This window comes from Crocuta crocuta, unplaced genomic scaffold, assembly GCF_008692635.1.
Source record: "Crocuta crocuta isolate KB4526 unplaced genomic scaffold, BGI_CrCroc_1.0 scaffold184, whole genome shotgun sequence".
In the NCBI taxonomy this organism is placed as follows: Eukaryota; Metazoa; Chordata; class Mammalia; order Carnivora; family Hyaenidae; genus Crocuta; species Crocuta crocuta.
Window position 1 is genome coordinate 4,378,047 of NW_027530006.1, and position 23,280 is coordinate 4,401,326.

General features: G+C 47.0%; 1 protein-coding gene and 1 long non-coding RNA gene across 9 annotated transcripts in view; one reads left to right on the forward strand and one right to left on the reverse strand.

Annotated features, from left to right (window-relative positions):
- LOC144231305 (uncharacterized) overlaps nucleotides 1-22,990 on the forward strand; it is a 49,669-nt gene extending 26,679 nt beyond the window's left edge. For 2 of the 4 annotated variants that reach the window (XR_013335037.1, XR_013335034.1), the window contains one exon: nucleotides 5,799-7,983. This is a non-coding gene — a long non-coding RNA (uncharacterized LOC144231305). Of the gene's footprint in view, nucleotides 1-5,798; nucleotides 7,984-21,629; nucleotides 22,773-22,916 lie in introns of those variants that run through there. The other 2 variants (XR_013335036.1, XR_013335035.1) reach the window with 2 other exon arrangements.
- ITPR1 (inositol 1,4,5-trisphosphate receptor type 1) overlaps nucleotides 1-23,280 on the reverse strand; it is a 331,759-nt gene that overhangs the window by 7,558 nt on the left and 300,921 nt on the right. For all 5 annotated transcript variants that reach the window (XM_077763745.1, XM_077763742.1, XM_077763744.1 and 2 more), the window contains 4 exons: nucleotides 22,928-23,067; nucleotides 22,138-22,303; nucleotides 18,816-18,976; nucleotides 1,180-1,341 (listed from right to left, as the gene is read on the reverse strand). In XM_077763745.1, coding sequence (XP_077619871.1) covers nucleotides 1,180-1,341; nucleotides 18,816-18,976; nucleotides 22,138-22,303; nucleotides 22,928-23,067 — 629 coding nt within the window. The remainder of the gene's footprint in view (nucleotides 1-1,179; nucleotides 1,342-18,815; nucleotides 18,977-22,137; nucleotides 22,304-22,927; nucleotides 23,068-23,280) is intronic.

Sequence of the window (23,280 nt, forward strand, 5' to 3'; positions counted from 1 at the left end):
AAAATACATTTCAAAGCAGAATTGTTACTGTAAACCAACTCCATGAAGTTTATTCTAGGTGGGATGTTCATTAGTTTTGTACCTGAGAGCTGAAAATCACCTGTGTGTAGATCGTGCATCTGACCTCCAGGGCAGCCTGGCCTGATAAGTACTTCTGTGCAAAATTTATAATCTTGTCCGTGGAGTTGATTAAAAAGCTTTAAAAAACCCTTATAGGATGCTGACCCGTTCCCACGTCTGTACTGGATTATCCCAGTCAGCTTCAGCACAGCACCTGCTCACCACCCAGGTGCAAGTCCCCCCACACAGCTGCAGCCCATCACTGGATAGCCACCTGGTGACTGTGAGTGTTCAGTGTACGGGGGTCAAAAGAAGGAACAAAGCACATAGGGTTTGGTACAAACCTGCCCCCTCCTCCTACTTCCTTAAAGGGACCAGTGTTTATCTTAGGATGGATCGGGGGCAGGATGGAGCAGTACTTCTGCAGACTACTAAGCTGTGTGGGAGCAGGGATGGGTCCATATGGTCTGTGGTGTTACCCCCAGCACCTGGCATAATGCCGGCACTGTGGTAGCCACGCAGTAAGGATTTGGCCACTGAGTGAGCCAAAAGGAGCTCTTGCACGAGTATGGTTTCTCCCAGCATGCGGAATTTAAATATCCTGGGTGAAGAGTTGATAGATTTGAAGACTAGAAAGCAAAACTAGAAACAGCTTTTAACCTGTCAGCAAGTGAAGTAAGAGGGGTATGGCTTTGCAGGTCATGTTTTCTGTACAGCACTTCCCTGAAGTCGTTTGCATTTTCCCATTTTCTGGTTTTGTTTTTCACATTAAAACCGTACACTACCAGCACTGAAAACCGTGTCACGGGCTTATCCTGTGAAAGGGGAGTGGAGGGGAAACAGGCAGACCAGGGGAGCCGCGTCTCTGTGGCCCCGATCCCTCGTCTGTATCCACATGTGAAAATGTCAGCATTTTAACCTGAGCACTGCTGACTGTGCCTCGTCAGATCTGGCGTGTCTGGTAGTGTGTGTGTGTGTGTGTGTGTGTGTGTGCGTGTGTGTGTGTGGCAGATGGGGTTTCTGTTCTTTACCTGATCCTTCAATTCTGAGAGCTGGCGGGGTGTGTGTGTGTGTGTGTGTGTGTGTGTGTGTGTGGCAGATGGGGTTTCTTTTCTTTACCTGATCCTTCAATTCTGAGAGCTGGCCAGAAAGGTTAGTGACAAGCTTCATGGTGGACTCCAGCTTCTCCTGCAGGTTCCTCAGCTCATTCTGCTCCCCTTCAGAGTCGCTGCTGACCAAGGACATGGCTCTCATCCTGGGGAACCAGTCAAGGTTTCTTTCCTAGAATCCACATTGGAAAAAAAAAAAAGAAAAGAGTCATTTCTAGGAGTACAGACAAGAAAGGCAATGTCTTTGCGCTTTCATTAGCTCTCTGTTCCAGAACCAGTGTGCTGTGCGTGTTACACCACCATTCAGTAAGTACCTTTTGAACTGAGTTCTTAGTGGTCCCTTTAGAACTAAATGCAGGGGAAAAGGTAGGTTTCCAAACAACTTGCCTAATCTGTAAATAGGTGTGTAGCCACTGCATGACCTGGCTAATGAGAGGTGGGTTTTCAAACTGTGGTAGAATATACAGAACATAAAAATTTCCATTTAAGTTGCTTTCAGCTGTACAGCTCAGTGGCATTAGGTGCATTCGCAGTGTTGTGTAACCGTCGCCACCCTCTCCACCTCGGAAACTTCATCTTCCCCGTCTGAATCTCCAGCCCCATTAAACACTAACTCTCTCACCCCTGCCAACCACCGTTCTGCTTGCCGTCTCTATGAATGTGACTGCTCTACATACCTCATACTGTGCTGGGTATTTTTAAAAGCATTATACTTGGAAAATCATTTGCAAACACTCTGGAAGTGAAATGAATTTTGAGATCCCAAGTGTTCTGGCATTTACCGGATATGCGTGTGTGCGCATTTGCTTGGTAGGGGACTGTCAAGAGGCTGAAAACGGGGAATGGGCGTCTTGTTCAGTTTCCCTCTCTGTGGGCTTACGGAAATGACTCCTCTATTCTTGCTCCCTTTTCCTCGCAGCTTGACATCGTTGATGGGTGCCATTAGTTGGTCTAAGAAAGGCCCATTGAGTCTCCTCTCCTGTCCATCTCCATCCTTCCTTTTGACATCTCCGGCTCACACCTGAATAGGTTTTCTCACTGCTGGTTAACAAATGGGCCACGACTCCTCCTCCCACCTCTCTTCCTTCTGCCTTTCTCCTAAAAAGTATGCATCATAGATAAGTTCTGTACAGAGAGGCAGGAATGAATAGTAGAAACTTAATCAGCACAAGATAAGGGGAGAGAAAATTGACTCAGTTGCACAGCTATCTGGTGTCATTTCTGATCGGGACCATTTTGAGCTCATCAAGATAAATTGTAATTGACATGAACACAAACCTTGCCCATCCCCTCACCCCCTGCCGACACACACACACACACACACACACACACACACACACACACACACACACAGAATTTGTTATTGCTGCTTTGTACACACCAGAGGTCAGCAGAATTTTTCTGTGTAGTATTTTCTGATAGTAAATATCTTTGGCTTTGTGGACCATATGGTCTCTGTCACAGTTAGTCTGCTATTGTAGCCTGTAGCCTGGAAACAGCCAGAGGCAATACACAGATGAACGAGTGTAGCTGTATTCCAATAAAACTTTATTTGCAAATGCTGGTGGCAGCAGGCTGGGTTTGGCCCATAGGCTGGCGTTTGCCAACTTCTGTCATATACGGTGGAAGATATCAGCATACTTAGAATCAAACACAAAATTCCACAAGACATGTCTAAATATCAAAAAGCAACCAGGACAATCTAGCAATATTGAAGCCAAATAAGAACGAGTTGGAAAATGTTACAAAGAAGGCATACCACACTGGCAACAAGGCATCACATCTCCTTGAGAGTGTTGGCTTAAACCTCGGGGGAGTCAGATAAATTGGAACTCACTAGCATTTTAGCATCATGAGTGCAGGAACCACCGTAGTATAGTGACCAGAACATAGTAGACACTTAATATTTGTGGAAGGAGAAACGATAGACCATCTCTATTGCCTGCATGGGCCCTCATAGCAAATGCTCAATGGGTGAGCAGTTACTTAGACTGCTGAGGAGAGAATGATGTCTGCCTTACTGAACCAAACACCCTGTGACCAGCACATCACTCACATGTAACAATGTCAACCTATGTTCATCTTCAACAGTCTCCCCCCACAGTCCTATGGGCAAAAAGACCATTCCATAAAATACCCCATTACAAAGATGACTAGCCTAAAAATCTGAGGTACTTGTATGTCTTTAATCAGTTTTCTGCCTTGTGTCTAGAACAGAGAAGAGGAGAGCAGATATTTGAAAACATTAGAGCTTGGCACTGGCAGTGAAAGACAGCTAAGGTGACCTGTCACTGATTATATTCACTGCTCCGGTGTCAGTCTTTCAGACAAGGTCACACCTTCCTACTGAAGAAACATCCCATGTTCAGTGTCCAGCTCTACATGAGGAACGAATCTAACTGTTCAGAAAAAAGCACACATAGAGGGCGCTGGCTGGTGGCTACTTACTCTCACTGGGGTGAACCAGCCCATGGAGGGAGGAGAGAGGGTGTGGGCTCGGGCGAGGACACTGTGAGCCCAAATATCTAATGCAGTAAGATCGCACAGCACAAGGCTGGCCCAGCTATCAGAGGCCCCACGTACCCACAGTGACTGCTGTATGTTTCACACACTGATCTCCCCTGCCAAGAGAACAAGTTGAAGAGGAAAGATCCAACCTCCTACTTCTACCGTCAGACTTAGAGGAGCATATGGACACACCGTCCATTGGGACGTGACAAAATGTCATGCCAAGAAGGAGTTGAGAGATCACTAATGCCACTGCTGTATCTCTAATGCAGAAAACGGAGCCCTGAAAGGGAAAATAACTTGTCCTTGGGAGTGAGGGACATAACAAATTCCTGTATTTCAAAGGGGATCCTGAAAATTACCTGGTGTTGATGAATTGTATACTGCTAATACTGAGTATATTTTGAGGTGAAATATTTCTTAGTTCTTTGCATTCGAATCACAAGTTAAAGCATTATTTTAGCTCCCTGGAAGGAAATATTTTAAAAACAACATATTCAACCTATACTTAAGGGGCATTTATCCTTATGGTGCTGAGGATAGAATCACACATATATGGTCGCCGCCTCCTGGACCTCTTTAAAGTGGAAATGGCTTTCATACCTAAATATGAGATAGGATTCCTGGCATCGCAGCACTAGTTATTTAATGAGTGGACATATACATTAAAAAAAGAAAAAGAATGGCAGAAAGCAGGCTATGCTCTGTCAAATGAGTGGCAGAGAGTAGGACCAAAGTCAGAACTGACCACCAGTGATGATGACTGGCTGGAATTCTCTTGGGTAAAGGCATGGACCCAAAGGGTCCGTGCTTGGCCAAACTAAAGACAAGCATGAGGGCACTGTCGATAAAGTGGGGCTGGCCCAGGGAGGAAACCAGTTTGGATGGAGGTGGGGGCGGCTCAGATTGCAGAATAACCTGATCGAGGTGTGTAACAGACCAGTGCGTGTAACAGGAATAACTCGGGACACGGAAAAAGAAGGCCTGGGTAAGGGGGCCAGCCGAGGGAAGAAGTAAGGAGGTGACCTGGAGCCCCTGAGGGCCCGCCTGCTCAGATGAGGGGAGAAAGACATGCACACAATACTTTAGCAGGTGGTAGAACTCACCTATAGCTACTTCACTACTGACCTGCAGATTAACATTCAGCTGTGTAAACTGGTTAGAGAATGCATCTCCAGTCGGGCCTGCAAGTCTTTCCTGCGTTCACTAGCTTAGCAAGCCCCCCATAGAACAGACAACACACATTTCCAAGTAGAGTCCACGTTAATGAAGTCTTCCAAAGAACACACAGTACTGATGCAACAGTCTGCACTCAGCTTAAAGTTTAAGCAACAGTTTCTTTGCCGTATTCCAACAGCAAGTGACCAAATGACTATAGTTTAAAAGAAATTTTCTGTGGTAGGTTCCCACCTTCTTTTGTGGCATATTTGATTCCTGGACTCCCACAGAAGGATTTCAGAAAAGTCACTGAACAAATGCAAAAATGCACCGACTTCACCTAACAGCTGTTTACTGAACATGGCATAGGGCTTGAGCAAGACAGGTCCCTGCCCCCAAGGTGCTTTAGTGCACATCCTGCGGTCATGGGGCAGGTCTCAGGGCATGGTTCTTCACTGTGAGGGACTCCGATATGTGCGTGCCTAGTGAGTCCCTGCTGGATGAGTCATGGGCCCACAGTATCAGCATGGCCGCTACTGGCATCTGTGCTCCTCGGTCTCCACAGTGAAGAAGATGCACTCAGAACCTCTTTGTTTTTGCTTTCTTTGTGCTTCTGTACATGACATACCTGTGACCCTGGAGCATGCCCAAGGGGCAAATAAAGCCACAGGAAAGAATGCATCTTTTTAGAATGTCCCTATCATTCAATGGTAAATTATTGAAAATATTTTTATATTAAACTCAAAATATGCCCTGTGACAAAACATGAAATTAAATCAGAATTTCAAAATAAAATTTAAGATTTTAAAGAAATGTCATACTTTCTGCCTAAGGCCACTTTGGGCCATGTGCCCTGATCCCAGGGCTAAGCCTTCATTCTCCATCTCAGGACAGTCCTTCACTGCAGAGCTAGGAAAAGGATTTCCTGGTCTAGATACTGACCGGTTACCTACCACCTTATAGGCTCTCCCTCGAGACCTTCCTTCAACTCTAATATCTAACAATGAAGTCTAAGGTGGGGGAATCCCACTGAAATCCTAAACCATAGGAAACAAGGTCAACTGCAGGAATTCAAGTACTCCGGATGGCATGTATTCTTAGCTTTTCGGCATTGAGGTAGGTAAATCCCCAACTCTAAGATTCTCGGTATTGCCAGGAATTTAATTAAAACATTATCCGGAGCTGTTAAGTCAAATCTCAAATTACCAAGGAATACCTGGTGGTTAAAATTAATTAGCAATTCTAGCCAAACTGTTGTTCAACTTCCTTCTGCTTGTGTGCCCTGCACAGGAGGATACGCTGTGATGCAGGGTGAGGCTGCTCTCCGACACGCTCCCCCTCTGTAGACGATCGAAATCGGACTGAAAAGGTTTAGGCTACCCCAGTGACTAGTGGAGGGGCCGAGAGCACACCTGAATCCAGCTGCTCTGTGTTTAGCTCAGACCTTCACTGAAAATGCCACGCTTGCTTGCCTGCTAAGGACTTCAGTGAGGCCCGTCATTCGGGGCTCTCCAGCCAGTCAGGGTCTGAAGGTCTAGTAGTGTTTGCAGAGTCCTACCTTTGTGTGTAGTGAAGATCAGAAGCATGTCTCAGTGTCCTGGCTTCTGCATTTTTCAAGAAAATCATCTTCAACTACAGCATTTTGTTTATACATGAACTCAGCATGTGAGTGTGTGTGTGTGCGCGCGTGCGTGTGCACGTGTGTGCGCCCACAGGAAGGCGGGTCTGGGGGAGGCTGTGGGCTCACTGTGCGTCTGTCAGCAGCATCTGTCACTCTGGGTCTGAGACATCCCTTCGTGCTTCCCTCGCTTTCCTTGCTGCTGGCATCTCACATACCAATGTCATTAGGCACTGTCTGCCCCGGTCCTCCTACAATCAATCCAGCCCGTGCAGTTCCCGTCACAGCAAGTGCTTCCTCTGTCAGAGCAGACAAACTGACTGAAGCCACAGCCGGAAGCAGGCTGACCACAAGTGCTAAAGTTCTGGTTAGTTCTTTTCTAGGTAAAGTTGGAAAAGTCCCTGCAAAGGCAAACATTGAAGTTTTAGACACGGGGGCGGTACTGACCTCTTGAGATGTCCTTGACTGGAAAGAGGGAGGGTGTGTGAGTGAGTGAGAGACAGAGAGGCAGAGACAGAGAGGAGGAGGAGAGGAAGTTGGATTGTATGATGCAAATGCTAATCATTCTGAGAAGAGGTTGTTGTTTTTTTTTTTTTTTTTCTTTTTTTCTTCTTCCCAGGTTCAACTGAAGAGGCTGTTCTAAGAAAGACTACTGAGGTAATCAGTCACCTTCCTCAGAGAAAGTCCGCTCAGGTAGTCTTGTTTACCATGTAAACAATGGAACATTTATTGTTGAACCCTTTATTCTTTTACAGCCAGATGGGAGAATTTAGATTTCTTGGTGGGAGGCATGAGGGAGAAAGAGACCTGTGGCTTCTCTATCCTTCATAGTCCCCTCTGAGATTAAAAAAGGTAAAGAGTGTCCTTTCAATTCAGACGGCAAGTGTGTTTCCACTTAGCTTACCAGGCCGGATGACGCACCAGGGTTTCCCAGCATGCCCAGGGGCACTCAGGGGATGAGTGCAGAGAGGACAGGGGAGCACTGAAGAAATCCTTTTAAGTTTCCAAAAGCAGGAATATAGGACACTTAATAAACTTTAAATTACTTGCCCCTTTTGTGGGTAGCGGTGATTATTTTTCCTGAAGAGGAATGAAATAATTAATCTTTAGAGCTCACTTTTGTAAGATCACAGCAAAAAACAGAATCCCAAATCTACTGCTTTCGGTGAAAAAATGGTGATCATGATCTCTATGCTCAATGACTCTAAAATTGCTATTTATAGCAAATATTGTACATTAAAAAAAAAACTAGACTAAAAAATGGATCCCAAGTATGGATGTGGTAGAAAGATCAGGGGGCTGGGGAGAGGGAGGGATGAATAGATGGAACACAGAGGGTTTTTAGAGCAGTGAAGCTCTTCTGTTTGCTGCTGTAATGGTGGGCACATGCATTACACATTTGCCAAAACCTACACAAGGTACACCACCAAGAGTGAACCCTAATGTAAATTCTGGTCTATAGTTAATAATAATGTGTCATTTTGGTTCATCAATGGAAACAAACATACCACAGTAATGCAGCAGGTTAGTAACAGGGGAAACTGGCTGGGGGTGAGGTAGGGAGGGGAGAGTATACAGGAACTCTGCTTTCTGTTCTGTTTTTATGTAAACCTTAAAGTGCTATAAAAAATAAAGTCTATTAAAAACGATGGATCCCGTAGCTGGAATTTGTTGGCCAGTCCCAAATTCGGGGATCCACACTTCCCTGTGTTCCCAAACTACAGTGAACTTAAACCACATACAGTCACCCTACATTTCACAGGTGTGTTTCTAGAGCAGCCTTGTGACATTAGTTTGTCGTGAAGAAGAGTCATAGGCTGAATCAAGAGCTCAGGACTGCAAGTCACAGTGCCCCAGTGTGTTACAGACAGTGCACCAGTGAATGGGTCAGTTAACCAACCTGGGTCTCTGTTTCTGTGTTTTGAGAAGAGATCATGGGCTACCCCACAGAATTACTGTGTAAGGATCAAATGAGTGTGAGCGTCATCAGCCTAAGGTCTCAGAGCTAGTCCAGAGTCAGCTCTGCAATCCACATTTTGATTCCAGGTGTAGTAGCGCTTGACTTCCGTGTCAGGTTAGTTCCTTCCTTCCTATGGGATTCCATTTTAGAGATACAGAATTTCTCATTTACCGACACAGCCACGTGGAGGTTACCCACATGACTCCCAAATTTAGGCTGTCAGAGTCGTTCTGTTCTTGAGCTGTGAATGACATTACCAAAGCAGGCCACATTATATAATCTTCAGCTGGGCTGCAGTGACCACTTACCCTTCCCAGACTCAGTTAATAGTTGTTCTTGGATGATCCAGAGTGACAAAGATGGGCCCTTGCCAACAGAGAGCCGCACCCATTTCTGATGAAATCCTTAGGAAAAGCCAGCTGCAGAGTCACTAGTGTCAGTCACTGTAGGCCCTCAGGTGAAGTGATTTCTGGGCCCCCACGGAGACTCTGAGAAAGCAGTGCTTGCCACTCAGAGTGGGGAAGCCAGGGGTCACAGAGGAGAGAAAGGCGGGGCTGGCAGCCGGTGTCAGACAAGGCACGGCCGTCCCACTAGAGACTCCTAACGAACACTTGGGGTGACCTGCCCTTCTGTCAAGCTGGTTCGTGACACTTTGCCTCGGCAGCTTCCCTGGTATGTTCAGTTAGCTAGGAAATCTACCAGAACATTCCCAGGGATTATGTATGGGATTTTAGCAATTTTTATTTGTTTTCCTCTATTCTTCTCTGGACTTCATGACTTTAAAACTTTGATCTCGTATTATCTTTATTGTACAGTCATGGTTTTTGTGTTTTGTTAATCCTACTTAAACAGCTTTCCAAATTTCTTTGCTGCTGTTTCAGGAAAAACATGCTTAGGATTTATCTTTGAACATACATACACATACGTATATACCCATACACCTCACTAGTATAAGGCTGTTGTATGTAAGCTGCTTCACATACAACAATGTTTCGGCAAACACTGTTTGCCATCCTACAGGTCTGTATGTTGGCAAATTCTTGCCTCAAATGGTTTGCCTTAGTCAGCCCTGCCTAGATACACTCACAGCAAAGACAAAAATGTCGTCTCTCTCACTGCTGATACGACGTCAGTAAGAGGTGAGGGGCAAGTCACCGGCACTGTTACCGACATGAGACTGGCTTGGAGGAGACGTGCCACACAGCCTGAGCTCTGAAGTGTGAAGGAGGTCACCAGCTGTGTGCAGGCTCTCTAAATTCCTCAATCCTTTCCAAATCCCCCATTTTACTAACCTGCTGCCCCATGCACCCTGACCCCAGAGTTTCACTAGCTTGTTCACACAGGTCTCCTCTCTAGTAGACCCTCTTTAATCGTCCCTAGACTCCTACCACCAAGTTGCAAGTTGCTTCACTGCACTATAGTGCAGGGGTCCTCAGTTCAACCTTCTTACTTTATACGGGGTCACATCAGGGCCCTGAAAAGAAGTGGCTGTGTGGAAGGAGAAAGAGTGTGGAAGGAGAAGGTGAGAGCCCTGTCCACTTGTGTAACCTGCGCACACATAGGACTGTACCTAAATACTAATATCTCTTCATTCTCACATTCTTTAGTGACGTGTTAGCCGGCTTCAGTATAAAGGGATATCTTAAAGAATCCTCAACGTGTGTACAGTTAACCCTTGAACATCAGGCGGATGTAAGGGCACGGACTCCCGCAGCTGAAAATCTGCATGTAATTTCTGACTCACCCAAAACATTAATAATTTTAATAATAAATTTAATAACCTACTGCTGACCAGAAGCCTCACCAATAAGCAATCTATATATTTTCTATGTTACATGCATTACATACTATAATTTTACAGTCAGGTGAGCTGTATCAGGTACAGTCTTTAGATTCATGAGCGTGCAGTGAGGGTGTCTGGGATTGCAGGGGGCAATGAATAGCCCTGTGGGCTCTGTACCGGGGGAAAGAGAAGGAGGTGGCTCTAGGATGTGGAGGGGAGGAAAATACAGTTTTGCAGTTCCCATGTATGCTGAGTTGGGGGACATGTGTAAGCAAATATTTATATACAAACACAAGCATGTACAGACACATCAATTCCTACATACATCCTTGAAGTAGCTCACAATGCGGAGACTGTCACGGGTGGTGAATGCCGTCCTCAGCTGACTGATCGAACAGCTGCTACTACAACTCTCAGATTCTGCACAGGCTCTAAGTTACTACAGAAATTCCTCTCAGATTATGGCTCTGCTCCACTCACTGTTACCAGTGGTGCCTTGCACACCCTCTATGAAGGTCAGAATATGGAAAATTCAGAGGAGAGAGCTGGGAGGTCAATGCAGACCGAGGGTCCCAATGCCAAGTGCTTCGTAAGAAGGAAGCCCCCATGAAGTGCATAGCAGGGCAAGGGGTGACTTCATAGCCTCTAGACTAGAGGGCAGAGCGTGTGATAAGCCTGGGCGGGGAAACATAGTTCAGCAACTGCTCTGTGCAGCCGCCACGGACAGAAACCCAAGCTCAAGTGCAGAGGGTGGGGCGAGAGCATGTCTGGCTGGCTGGGAGGTGAGTCCGGTAATGCTGACACGCTGTTTCCAGCCACGGAACGGCAAGTGCCAAACCCCTCTCCACTTCTCCCTTGCTCTGATGTCCTTGTCTCTGCCATGGTGTCAGCTAACTTCAGAAAGCATTCTGGGAATTGTACTGGAGCGCCGCACAGGCTGTATCCACACCCACAGCTGAGGGCTTTCGGAGCCCGGAGGGACATTTTAATCAAGGCTTGTGGCCCCCCCAGGTGAGGCAGGGAAGCTGATGATGCAGCACTACCAACATTGAAATCTCTGTCCCTGGAACTGATCAAGGCACACCCTTTCTCCCAGCGTCCTCACCGGAATCCCAGAATAGAGGTCTGAAGCCACTACTGTACCTCTGCACAAAAGCACAGGGTTTCCATGTCACTTTATCAGCAGCCAGGACATGCCTGCCTGGCACGTGATGAAGCACAGATGAGGCGGATGGTGGGGTGGGGGGGGGACAGGTGCACAGCCTGCTGACCTCTCCTGTGCTCCCAGTCCTGGCTGCTAGGGACTCTGCATTTCTCACCGCCTTGAGCTGGGACCCTTCAGGATGGCAGTCACAATGTTTACGTTCACTTCTTTGCTCACGTGGCCATTGCCAGGATCCCCTGCCAGCAGATGTCCAGGACCTGGCTCTTATCTGATTATGAAAAACAAGTAATTCTTGGTCTCCACTTCTGTCCCGAGTTATTTCCTTTGGTCCTTCATGCAGCTCCTCGGACAGAAAGCTGCTGCCCTCACTTTGAAAAGTGCCTCTGTGGCTTTTCTAGCACCAAGGCTCTCTCTTGGGTCAAGAAAGGTGCAAGACTTGGGTCATTTCCCCTTTTAAAAGAAGTCGGTGACATGTAGGTAATTCAGTTCCTAGTTTGATCTTCTGCCCTTGCTAACACATTGCTTTCTGACCATGCTTGCTTCCTGTGTCTTCTTAGCGAATACAGATAAACACGAGTGCTAAGGCCAGATGCCCTATAGCTTTTGAATCTTCTTGCAGTGTCTCCTCATAGATTTTTACTAGTGCTTTATTTGCTAATAGAATTTCTTTGCTTGGAAAACAACCAGGAGATACTTTCTAGCAAAAAGAGCTCCTTCATACTTGTTTTTTAAAACGTTTACTTACTTTGAGAGCGAGCAAGCATGTGCACACATGGTAGTGAGCAGGGAAGAGGCAGAGAGAGAGAGAGAGAGAGAGAGAGAGAGAGAGAGGGAAAGGGAGAGAGGGAGGGGGAGAGAGGGAGGGAATACCAAGCAGGCTCTGCGCTGTCAGCATGTTGCCCCACATGGAGCTTGATCTCGTGAATCCTGAGATATGACCTTAGCCGAAATCAAGGGTCAGACACTTCACCGACTGAGCCACCTCTTACATGGTTTTTGATGCAAATTGAAAAAAGGCTTTCAAGCAAAGCATTTTCCAGGAGTGAAGGCTCCTGGACTCTGCCCTCCTATGTGATACATTCACTGGCTGCCATGATACTGCTTTTGATTTAAAAGATGGTTTCTTTGCTTTTATATCCCTGTACAACTAGTGTCTGAAGAGGTCAAGTGAATTCATATGAGCTAGAACAAACTGGGAAATCTCTAGTGGAATAGTGTGTGAGAGCACATGTGAGGAAGGGAGGGAGGAAGAGAGGGAGGGAGGGAGAGCATGGTCTATCCTCACTGTGAGAAAAAGTCAGCACCAGGCTTAAAGGATGATGGATCAGACACTCTAATTATCAGGGAGTTCTAACCATTCAGATGAGTCATCCGGGTGTGGAAGCCCGTCTGTCTATGGTTCTGGTGAATTTTCCCTCCCCTTTACCTTAGACACTTCTCTCCCCTCAAATAATGGCCACCAAAGGAACAAGCATTCCCTGTTTCAGGCTCATGTGAGGGTAATGAGGTTTATCAGATTTTACCAAGTTAGAATTAACACATTTTTCAGATATACCCTTTGCAAGAGGTGGCTGTGCCTTTCCTGAACTCCAGTCGTTTCTAGAACTCCCTGTAGTATTTGATTCAAGGTGGTTCCCTAACTAGCAGTGCTGGTGGCAGCTCAGAGAATTAACGCCCACCTACTGCACAGAGCTTCTATCTCGTTGATTTATGCCAGTCAGCATCCCTTAGGGGGTCTTCCCCACCCTTCTCCCTGCCGGCAGTGGGGCCTTTGCTGGGCCTTGCCTCTTGGAAGGTGGCTAATTCAGCACCATTGAGATGGAAGGAGGCAGCTGGGAGATGAGCCAGTCCAAGGCAGGAAAACCAGATTCAGCCTGACCGACAGCTGCAGGTTCTTGACCCCGAGGCCTGTGTGTGAACGCAGAGGGAACCACAGTGTTTATATACAGGTCAGGACAGCCCTGGGGTGGGTTCTGGTGCAGCAGACTTGGATTTGAACCTCAGCGCTAGCCCTTCCTAGCAGGGTGACCCTGGAGGAGCTGCTCAACCTTTCTGAGCCTCAGTTTCCCATCTGTAAAATGGTAGTAGTGCTATCCACAGTGCTGTTATGGGGCTTAAATGGGATCATGCGTACAAAGCATTTATTTCAGTGTGTAATGATTAAACATGACCTATTATCAGAGTTATTATCCAGTCTGCCCTTGGTACGGCAAAGCGCAGCACGGTCCACTCCTCTGGAAGCAGCAGGCTTTCTCAGGACACTCAGGCTGTGGTGGGAGAAGGTTCTCCCCCGCTGGCCCAGGGTGCAGTTAACGTGCCATCTGGGAGAAGAGAAGGGTCCAGAGCAGCTCCAGCTAGCAGGGGATGTTGAAACTGGACGAACAATATTCTATCTTATCACCCTGCCATTCACGCAAAAACTTATTTTTCAAGATAGAATTCTAAGTACAGAGGGGAAATGTAGATGTAATTAATAAAATAGATGCTACCTGCTTAAGTTATAGTTTGGTCTTTACCAGTCCTCCTCCTTCATGTTCCTGGAGTGTCTAACTTTCAAGAATAACTTAGTCTGCTTAACAAAGGAAGCACCGGCTTTCCTCCTGAGCTTGACTGTCACAGAAAATTGGGCTGCTGAATCTTCGCTGGGAATTGTGTATTTGATCTTGTAGCTACAATATGCCCACTGTGCAGTATTTAAATTCCTTCAGGCAAAGATACAACTAATTTACCACTTATCCAGGTTAAATATATCTGATTGTATCAATATCTATGGACTAACACATTCTCATTTCAGTCAGCAGTGGAGAAAAGTCAAAGAGTGTTGAATTATTTAAAAAAAGTGTGCACTACAGGAGCGCCGGGGTGGCTTAGTCAGTTAAGTGTCTGACTTTGGCTCAGGTCATGGTCTCAGGGGTTCGTGAATTCGAGCCCCGCGTTGGGCTCTGTGCTGACGGCTCAAAGCCTGGAGCCTGCTTCAGATTCTGTGTCTCCCTCTCTCTCTCTCCCCCTCCCCTGCTCTCTCAAAAATAAACAAACATTAAAAAAAAAATGAAAGAGTCTGCTACATAAATTATTGGGAACATTTAAATGTAGTTCAGGGCTGATAAAACTTTGCTTATCATAAAGGCTATCACTAAAACTTCACATGGTAGCACCAGAATCAAGTTTCTATGGGGAGAGGAAGGAAACTCAGGGTTTTTTCTCTTGCCTTGAACTGCCAGGGCTAAGTGAGGTCACTCCGTAGTCACATTTCTCTGAAAGTACAGCCCTGTCTGGGGCCTGAGTCAACGAATCTGAGACTGCATCTCTAGGAGGAGTGGCATCGGGAGATTTGTGCAGCCACAGGGGAGGCCTCGCTTTCCCACTGCAGCACCAACTACAGCCCCGCTGCCGGTCACATGCGCGGACTCGAGGGACAAATCTACCAGGGACCCAAGTCTGATCGTGACAGAATCTAACATACAGAGCTCAGGGGCCGCTCCCCCTGTGACCTGAACCCCTTGTCCTGGGCTGTGGATGGGAGGGGAGGACAGCTCTCAACACACGGATTGTGTGTTTAGTCACAGGTATGGAGGCCACTTCGACGGACTGTCAGCTTTGTCCTATCCCAACACTGAAGAACACTTAAGTTAAATTCAAGAGCGAGGAAGAAGCCGGAATTTTCCACGGGAGGAACTTCTTAGAGTCAGGATGCCCATTCTGACTTTTCTAAGCAACAGTGTGCCAACAGCCAAGACATCTTCCACAGCCGTGGAAGTGTAGGACGCGATGCTTGCGTCAGCTCTCTGTCAGCACTGCGCTCTGCCTCCCTGCTGACTGCTCTGTCTGTCCATCTGGCCCTTCTGTCATCCACCCCCGAGTTCCCCACATTCGTCTCATTCCCACCACGCAGTGGACGTGTGAGGTGGTGTTAACCCCACTTACAGACAGTAACTCCGGTCAGGTCAGGGAAGTCCCCTTACTTCCTGGGGCTACATGGCTGGGAAGGAGCAGAGTTGAAACTCACATCTTGGATTCCCTGCCTCTAAATCCAATGCTTAGGGAAGGAGGACTTCGTGGGAGGCATCAGCCTGGCCTTGGCCTTGCCAGGGATAGCCTCACATCTGCTGAAATGAGAGAGGGCAAGACCAGAAGGAGAGAGAAGAGAATACACCATCTTCTCTTTTGTTTAGATGACAGTTAATCTGTGGGTGAACATGTGGCTGCTGAGTCCTCTACCGTGAGACAGAGGTTCTTCACACGCTCCTTCTTTCCCTCCAGAGACGGCAAGAAGTGCACGGTTTCCTTGTTTTTTGAGATGAAAACCTCTTCACCATCCCTGACCCCGCTGTCTGCAGGGAGTGTTTTCAGGGCAGCTGTGAAGCTCCTCTCCCTCCTTACTGACCACCTGGGGCCTCTTCTGCTCAGGGCTTTGGGTTCTCTATAGGCAGCTGGTACTGCACAGTTCTTAATGAGCCTCTGGGATCTTAATTCACGAGCTGAGGGAGAGCTAAACACCCCCGGCCTCCAGCCAGTGGTTTTCCTGAGAAACCCAAGTCCCAGAAGAGCCTGTCTCTTTGAGATCTTTTGGGACATGAAGTAAGCGAAAGAGTAGGTGAGCGGCAAGCTGACCCTTCCCGCATCTGACACGCGTAGCCGCCCTTCGCTCTCCTTGATCCAGGAGTAATAGAGTTGGCTTCTCAGAGAAATCACCTGGCTTTTCCTCCCTGGGTGGAGGGCAGGGTGCCTGCCTCCTCAGGGGGAATATTGAGAGGACCCCCTCTCCTGGCTGTGGCTGCCTCTGCAGGGTATGAGTGAACGGGTCCACCACATGGGCATGCAGCCTGCCCCCCCACGACCGAACCTCCTGTGGCCAGTACTCCCCAGGGAGTCCCCAGCAGGAGTGAGTGGGACTTCAACACTAGACACCATGGAAAATGGTGTTGGTAAAAGGCACTGCCTTTCAGCCAGTGGATCTAACGCTTCCCTGAGCCCTCACTAAGGGCAGGAAATGTCTGGTTCCTCAGCAACTCTGACATTTCAGAGTTAAGAATCTTTTGATGCTACATATTTTTAGGCCTTTTGACAAGAAGTTCTTGTACAATTTATAAGAATGATGTGGATGAGGAAAGCACACTGAACGCTGGGTTTTTCAAAGCATCGCCAAGCAGTGGGCTCTGAGCAGTGGGCTCTGAGCAGGCTGCATGGTGACTTCCGGCCCTTAATCCTCACCAGGTGACGGCTCACAAGGCCCTGTTAAGCCTTTGTGATTGAGACAGAAACCTAAAAGTGCACTGGACTTTTCTGTGACTGTAAAGTAAGGGGATTAACGGAAAACTTTAAAACTGGCCCCTGAAGATTTAAAGATGGGACACTAACACTTTTGGGAGAAGCAAACAAAGTTAGGGAGAAAAAGGATGTGTGACAGAGGTAAAAACTAGAGGTCCTCTCCCCTCTGCGTTACAGGACTTAATGCAAATGAAGCTACTTCTGTGTGTGTGCAGATGGGTCTGTCAGCATCTTGCTGACAGAATGTCTTCATCTGGCAATGTCAACAACTGGAGGAAAAGAAAGGCGCTGAGAACTTTTCAGTTAATGTGTCCTGACCCGGGAGACCTAATGGAGAGTCTGCACTGGCCACCATCGGAATTCCTAATCTTAAAGACTGACCCCGCACCCAGCCGGCCCAGTGCCATCGGCCGTCTCCTAGTCTGCTGTCTAATGTGGCTGTGGCCCAGTCCCCGACCCTGCGCATGCACCCTAGTTGGCTTCTTCTGAGCTCTTTCTGGCCAAGCTACCTAACCCCGAGCCTGGCTTTCATCTGTAAGAATATTTATCAACCACATTCTGGAACTTGTGTCTTTTTCTCCTTCCTCTGTGTTCATTTTTTTCTCTTCCCCTCTGCTATGTATGACTCTGTCTCAAAACCCCTTTAAAAGTCATCTCCGCTGTCAAACCTCATCTGTTTCTCTTGCAGAGAACCTCCAAGTTCTCTCGGATTGGTTCCCCACTTAAGGTAATTTTCATTACAAACACAGTAAAAGATGTGAAAGAGCTTTACAAGCCATAAAGTGCTAAATACTTACAGAATATAAGGAATACCCATCCTCAGTACTCACAGCACCAGTTTAGAGCATCATTTCTTAAATCTGCATCTGTTATGTCTCTTCGGTTAGATTCTTACTACTCCAAGCACAATCCACCAACCAGCAGCCTGGGCCTCCCCTGGAAGCTTGCAGAAGCGCCCCACCCCAAGTCCAGACAGTGCCTGCTAGATCAGAGTCAAAACTCCAGACTGTCTCCAGATGGTTTAGGGGTGTACTGAAGTTCTAGAAGCATGGGATTAGACTTCAAGGACCTCAAGGGTACAGATGGCACAGTGTCCCCAGAAAGCCCCCCAGAACCTGCAGAGTCCTCTGACCTGGTGTCAAATGGGGGTTCAAGAATATTGCCATGTGACTGCTGACCTGCCAGCAATAAATGTGCAAGCCTGGCTGCATCGACTGCATATGGTGATATTTATGTGAACAGACATCACCTGAGATTTCTTTAGATAAAAAGCTTTAAAATCACATCTGCATAAAAAACACAGAAGGGTTCATTTAGGATAACTCATTATCAGGCTGAGTGCTTAAGTCCTTGGCAACTGGAAGGAGAGTCAATGAACTGTGTCGTCTTTCTTCAGAGCTAACGGCTCCCTCTCCCCCAAATGAGCTAGTGAAAAATCACAACGGCTCCCCAGACTTCACAGTTCATACCTCCTTACTTTACTGAGACCCCCGAACGTTTTAACAAAGTTCAGAAACCACAGGTATGAAAGGACAGCTGGCCCGGGACTCCCCTGGCACACATTTTGTGCCTCCACAAAGCCCTGACAGAGAAGAGCACTCCGGAAACCCGCAGCAGCTTCCCTTCCTCCCAGGACTTGGCCGTCACGCTCCCCAACAGCAGCAAGATTAATTTGGGACTCCAATTCCTCTGTCATACGATCCCTTTATGATGATTAGCAAAGCATCTCCCAGAAAGACTAGGCCAAGGCCAAACAAACAAACCATGCTGAATTACATCGACCGATCATTTTTAAAAGCGATCTCTTAGGACCAGGTCTTATTTAAAGAGAAACAAGAAAAGCATCTCTAATGAGGAAAAGAGGCTGAGTACACAGAGATGGGAAATCAGGGTATGGAGTTAGATCTGGGTGAAAACCCCAGCTAGGCAGCTGTGTGCGAACCTCTTAGAGCCTCACCGTTTCCTCCTTTAAAATGGGGATGATACCACCTGTCTGGTGCTTCTGAAGTTCACTTGAGAGGACCCACAAAGTTCTAGAGTTTAATACCTCAACTGTGGTAAGAGCTCCGTAAACGTGAGATGTTGCTTTTCTGGGGTGTGACCTGCCCGCTGGCTCCCAGCACCGGGCCGCCAGCCGCGAGGACAGACCTACTGGCCGGCCCCTGCGCGAGGGGCTTCCTGCTCACCTTGATCATTTCTGCCACGTAGCTCTCGGGCCCTGTGTACTCCGTAGAGTCCTTCACCTTCACCAACACGATGAAGCACAGATAGTGCCACATGTTGTGTTCTTCCTTGATGTGCTCTTCAAAGGTGACAGTCTTGTTGTCAAACTTGTCTCTTTCCAAGCCTAAGGAGAGACAGAGAGCCCCCAGCCCCAAGTGAGCGGCCATGGTTTAGAAAAATCCGTGAGAGAGCTGTCCAGAGAGGAGGCTGTGGTTCCAGCTCCCATCTTTGTCGAGAGTTGGATTCTGTTGGCCTTCTACATGCGTTCCCTTTTACGTCACAGCAGGAAGACACAAGATGTGAGAGAGATGGACTTGGGCCTGAGTCCCACCTCTGCCCCTTACCAGTCACTGTTTAGTCTCCACGTGCCTCAGTTGCCTCGTCAGGGACCAGGGGACTGCTATCTGCATTCCAGGAGTGCTCGGGCTTATATGAGCACAGGTGTGACTTGCTCACGCATAGCAAGCAACCAGTGAATGTGCGGTCCCTTCTCCCAGGGAGATGCCAAAATGTACACTTGTTAAAAGGTTTTGGAAGAGACAGAATGAGGACAAAAAGAACCTTAAGCACATCTTGAACTCTAGCTGTTAAGTTTTCGTTTTGCAGAGGTCTGGGTGAGCAACTGTGAGACTAGTTTCTGTGTATTCTTGGATCGGTCAAAGAGATACATGGTGTATCATGGGAGCCAGATTTCTCACTATCAAAGAAGGGAGCACAAATATGAAAAGGGAGAAAGATGAACACCGTAATGCTCAGTTGGAATTAGAGCTATGGGTATGAACGCATCCTTTTTCATGTGTATATAGAAATGGATACAGAAGTGTGTGGATACATATGTATGTGTATACAGGCACCCAGGTGTTTGCATATACATGTGTGCTCCTGATCCGCAACCTAATCACCCCACCAGCAGTGGCACCGCAGCAGAAATGAGCACTCCTGGTCCCCAGATCTTTGCTTCTAAATACTCTTCTCCACTAAAAAGAACCAGGACTTTTTGGAGAAATAGGTGATACCGGGGCTGGGCCAGGGCAGTACAAGTTAAGCTTGAACTGGAACGGCTCGTGTCACTAAAAAAGTAAGGAGTACATACAAAATTATGGTGCCATGACAGACCAGAAACCAGACTGAACGGCCTCTCACTGGACAAATCTGGGGCAATCTGAGTATTAAAACAAATAATGACCCTGAAGGATTATAATCCATTGGGTTAAATAAACATACAGGAAGGGCGCCTGGGTGGCTTAGTCGGTTAAGCGTCCGACTTTCGCTTAGGTCACGATCTTGCGGTTTGTGGGTTCGAGCCCCGCGTCGGGCTCTGTGCTGACTGCCAGCTCAGAGCCTGGAGCCTGTTTCAGTCTGTGACTCCCTCTCTCTCTGACCCTGCCCTGCTCACGCTGTCTCTCTCTGTCTCCTAGAAATAAATTAAAAAAAAAAAAGATTAAAAAAATAAATAAATAAAATAAACATACAGGAATCCATGTTGCTACAAATTCAAAAGTACTAACACATATACAGTATATGTACATAATGAGGAGAGAAAGGTATTTCTTAAAGGAATAAGACACTTAACAAATGTAGAAATAATAAAACGAGAAAGCCATCATTGGAGAGCCATTCCTAATAAAAGATTCAGGCAGGAGTCATCCGTGGACATTAAAGCTAGTGCATTAATGTTTACTTTGAGAAAGAGCTGGGGTATTCAGGTGGTCTCAAGAGTATCTCTCCATAAAATGTTTCTTAATTACAAAGAGAAAAGTCCTAACTTTTAGTGGAGAAACTTGGAAATTATCAGCTTAATTTAGTGATCAGAGTTCTTATCACTGGTTATAAGACGAGTGGGCATCTCATGCCTCCTGAAATGATGCACTGCAGAGAAAATCCCACATTTCTTTGATGTTCCTACCAAAAAAATGTATAACCCCAATTCTACCATAAGGAAACATCAGAGAAACCCAAACTGAGAATATTCTATACAGTAAGTGACCAAACTCTTAAAAAATGTCACTGGAAGCTAATGAGCCATGACAACTGAATGCAATGACGTGACCTGGGCTTTCATTTGCTGTACAGGACATTTCTGGGATGAAGTGTGAAATCTGAATAGGGTCTGCAGATTGAGTGATAATACAATATCTGTTAATTCCCTAACTTTGATAACTATACTGCCAGTGTGTGTGTGTGTGTGTGTGTGTGTATGTGTAGGTTCTTGTTTATGAAATATATACTGAAATATTGAGGGATAAAGATGCATCATGCCAGCCAATCTAAGCTGTTCAGAAAAACTGTGTGTACGAACAAAGCAAATGTTAAAACATTTAACATCTGGGGAATCTGGTTGAAGAGTATATAGGAATTCTTTGTACTACTCTAATCACTTTTCTGTAAGTCTGGACTTATTTCAAAACAAAAGACTTTAAGTAGTTTTAAGGGGGCAAAAAAGCAAAGATTTAAGTTTTCAAATGGAAAATGCTCATTTTGTGAGCATATGTACCAACAGGAAATTTATATATCCAGTAACTATATTATGAATAATCCTGAAATGACTACTCAGCTCCCAGATCCCTACATGGTTAGTTTACATTTACATATACTTTTCTGTAGTGATAGTGACCGTTGTTTCTTGGGTACCCCCGTACCTCTCTTCTGTCACAGTTTACTACTCATCATCGAGTGCCTACAATGTGCGGATTCTGTGCTAGCTGTGTTACATAAACTAGCTCTCTTAGCCCCACAATGATGCAGGGCAGTAACATATTATTGTACCCATTTCACAGATGAGCAATCCAAGTTCAGAGAACTGAAGTGACTACACCAAGATTACAGGACTACTAAGCAGTAGTAACTTAATCAGAACCCAGGTCTGACTCTTGCACCCAGGCTCTGAACACCTTCACCATACACTCTAAGGGGAATATTCGTACATCTAATGCTGGATACCGTCTGCAGTGAAGACATCCACAGGCTGGAACTGGATCAGAGATCTCCATTCCAGTTACTTTGGTGGGACTAAGAGATGCTTGATGGCCCAGCAAACAGAAGACCGCAAGCCACATTCATTTCAAACCATGTGCAGTTCCCATCTCTGCCACCCCAAGTTTTGTTTCTTAAAACAAAGTGGCACTGGCCCTTGCAGGGAATCGACTGGCACTCCAAACACCTCCCAGCAGAACAGAGGCAGAGTCAGGTCCACCCAAGGCCAAGGGCGGAGGCATTAGAGGAGGCAGCAGCACCTCTCCCACAGAGAGCCCGCGCCTCCCTGCTGAGGCTGGCTGCCACACTCACCACAGATAAAGCACGTGGTCTTTAAGATCTCCTCCTTCTTCTGCTTTTCACTTCTCAGGTCAGCAAAGGTGTCAATGATGACCCCGAAAATCAGATTAAGGACGATGATGATGACCATGAAGAAGAACAAGAGGTCATAGATTACTCTGGCAGCAAAGAGGGGCTCCTGGAAAAGAGGTGTCGCAATCAGCAACATGACCCCACCGTCCTTTGGCCCGCAGAGCTCAGGCGGGAAGGAGGAGGACTCGACGTGCCCAACATTCAGGGCTCACCCTCACCCTACCAGTCTGCTCTGTCACAGGTTAAATTGGGCATCAAACTTGAAAAGTCACAACTGTGTCCCTTCTCACGCCCTTTGTCCAGACTGTCAGTTCTGCAAGTATTGTGTGGCATGTGCATGAGAGCAGCTGCCTGGGATCTACGGTGTCTGGGCGATGTGTCCAGGCAGGCTGGACCCAGCCCTGCACAAGCATTCCAGTACACGGCGTGGGGTGCCGAAGCCACCCCGGCCCCACAGCGGGTTTCCCTGCACCAGTAACACTAAGGGCCTGGACGCAGATGAGAAAAGCCTCAACTAGCTGCTTCCGCATGTCTCCTCATCACTACTCGAGCTCTGCCCTGTCTTCGGATTACACGTAAGCTCTCTGTGCCCGGTGCTCCCCACCCCCATCAGCCCTGCCTTCCCCTGGGGATCCAGCTACCCCCGCCCCTCAGCTCCGCCTTCCCCTGGGGATCTAGCTACCTCCCCCACCCTAACCTCCGCTCTGCCTTCCCCTTAGGATCCAGCTACCTCTTTGGATGGCTTCCTGAGCACATCTCCTACTCCGCCCCCGCTCCTCAGCCCGTGACTCAGCACCGTGACAATGCACATCAGAAGAGTCTCACACGTGTGCTCTTTGTCTTGCTCCGTCACTTCTGCAAGGACCAGCTCTATGAACGTGGTGAGAAACAACAGATTTACAGCATGTGGAAAAGACATACCATGATTTTAAGACTGAATAAACAATAAAACTAAGGAATCGCGTGTCAAATACTTTCTTTCAAAAGCAATTCTATTTTTATCAACAACCCCTGCTGGTTTCTCAAGCCAAATCACAAATGCCCTTCCCTGTTTCAAATCTACAATACTCCCTATCCTTGTCG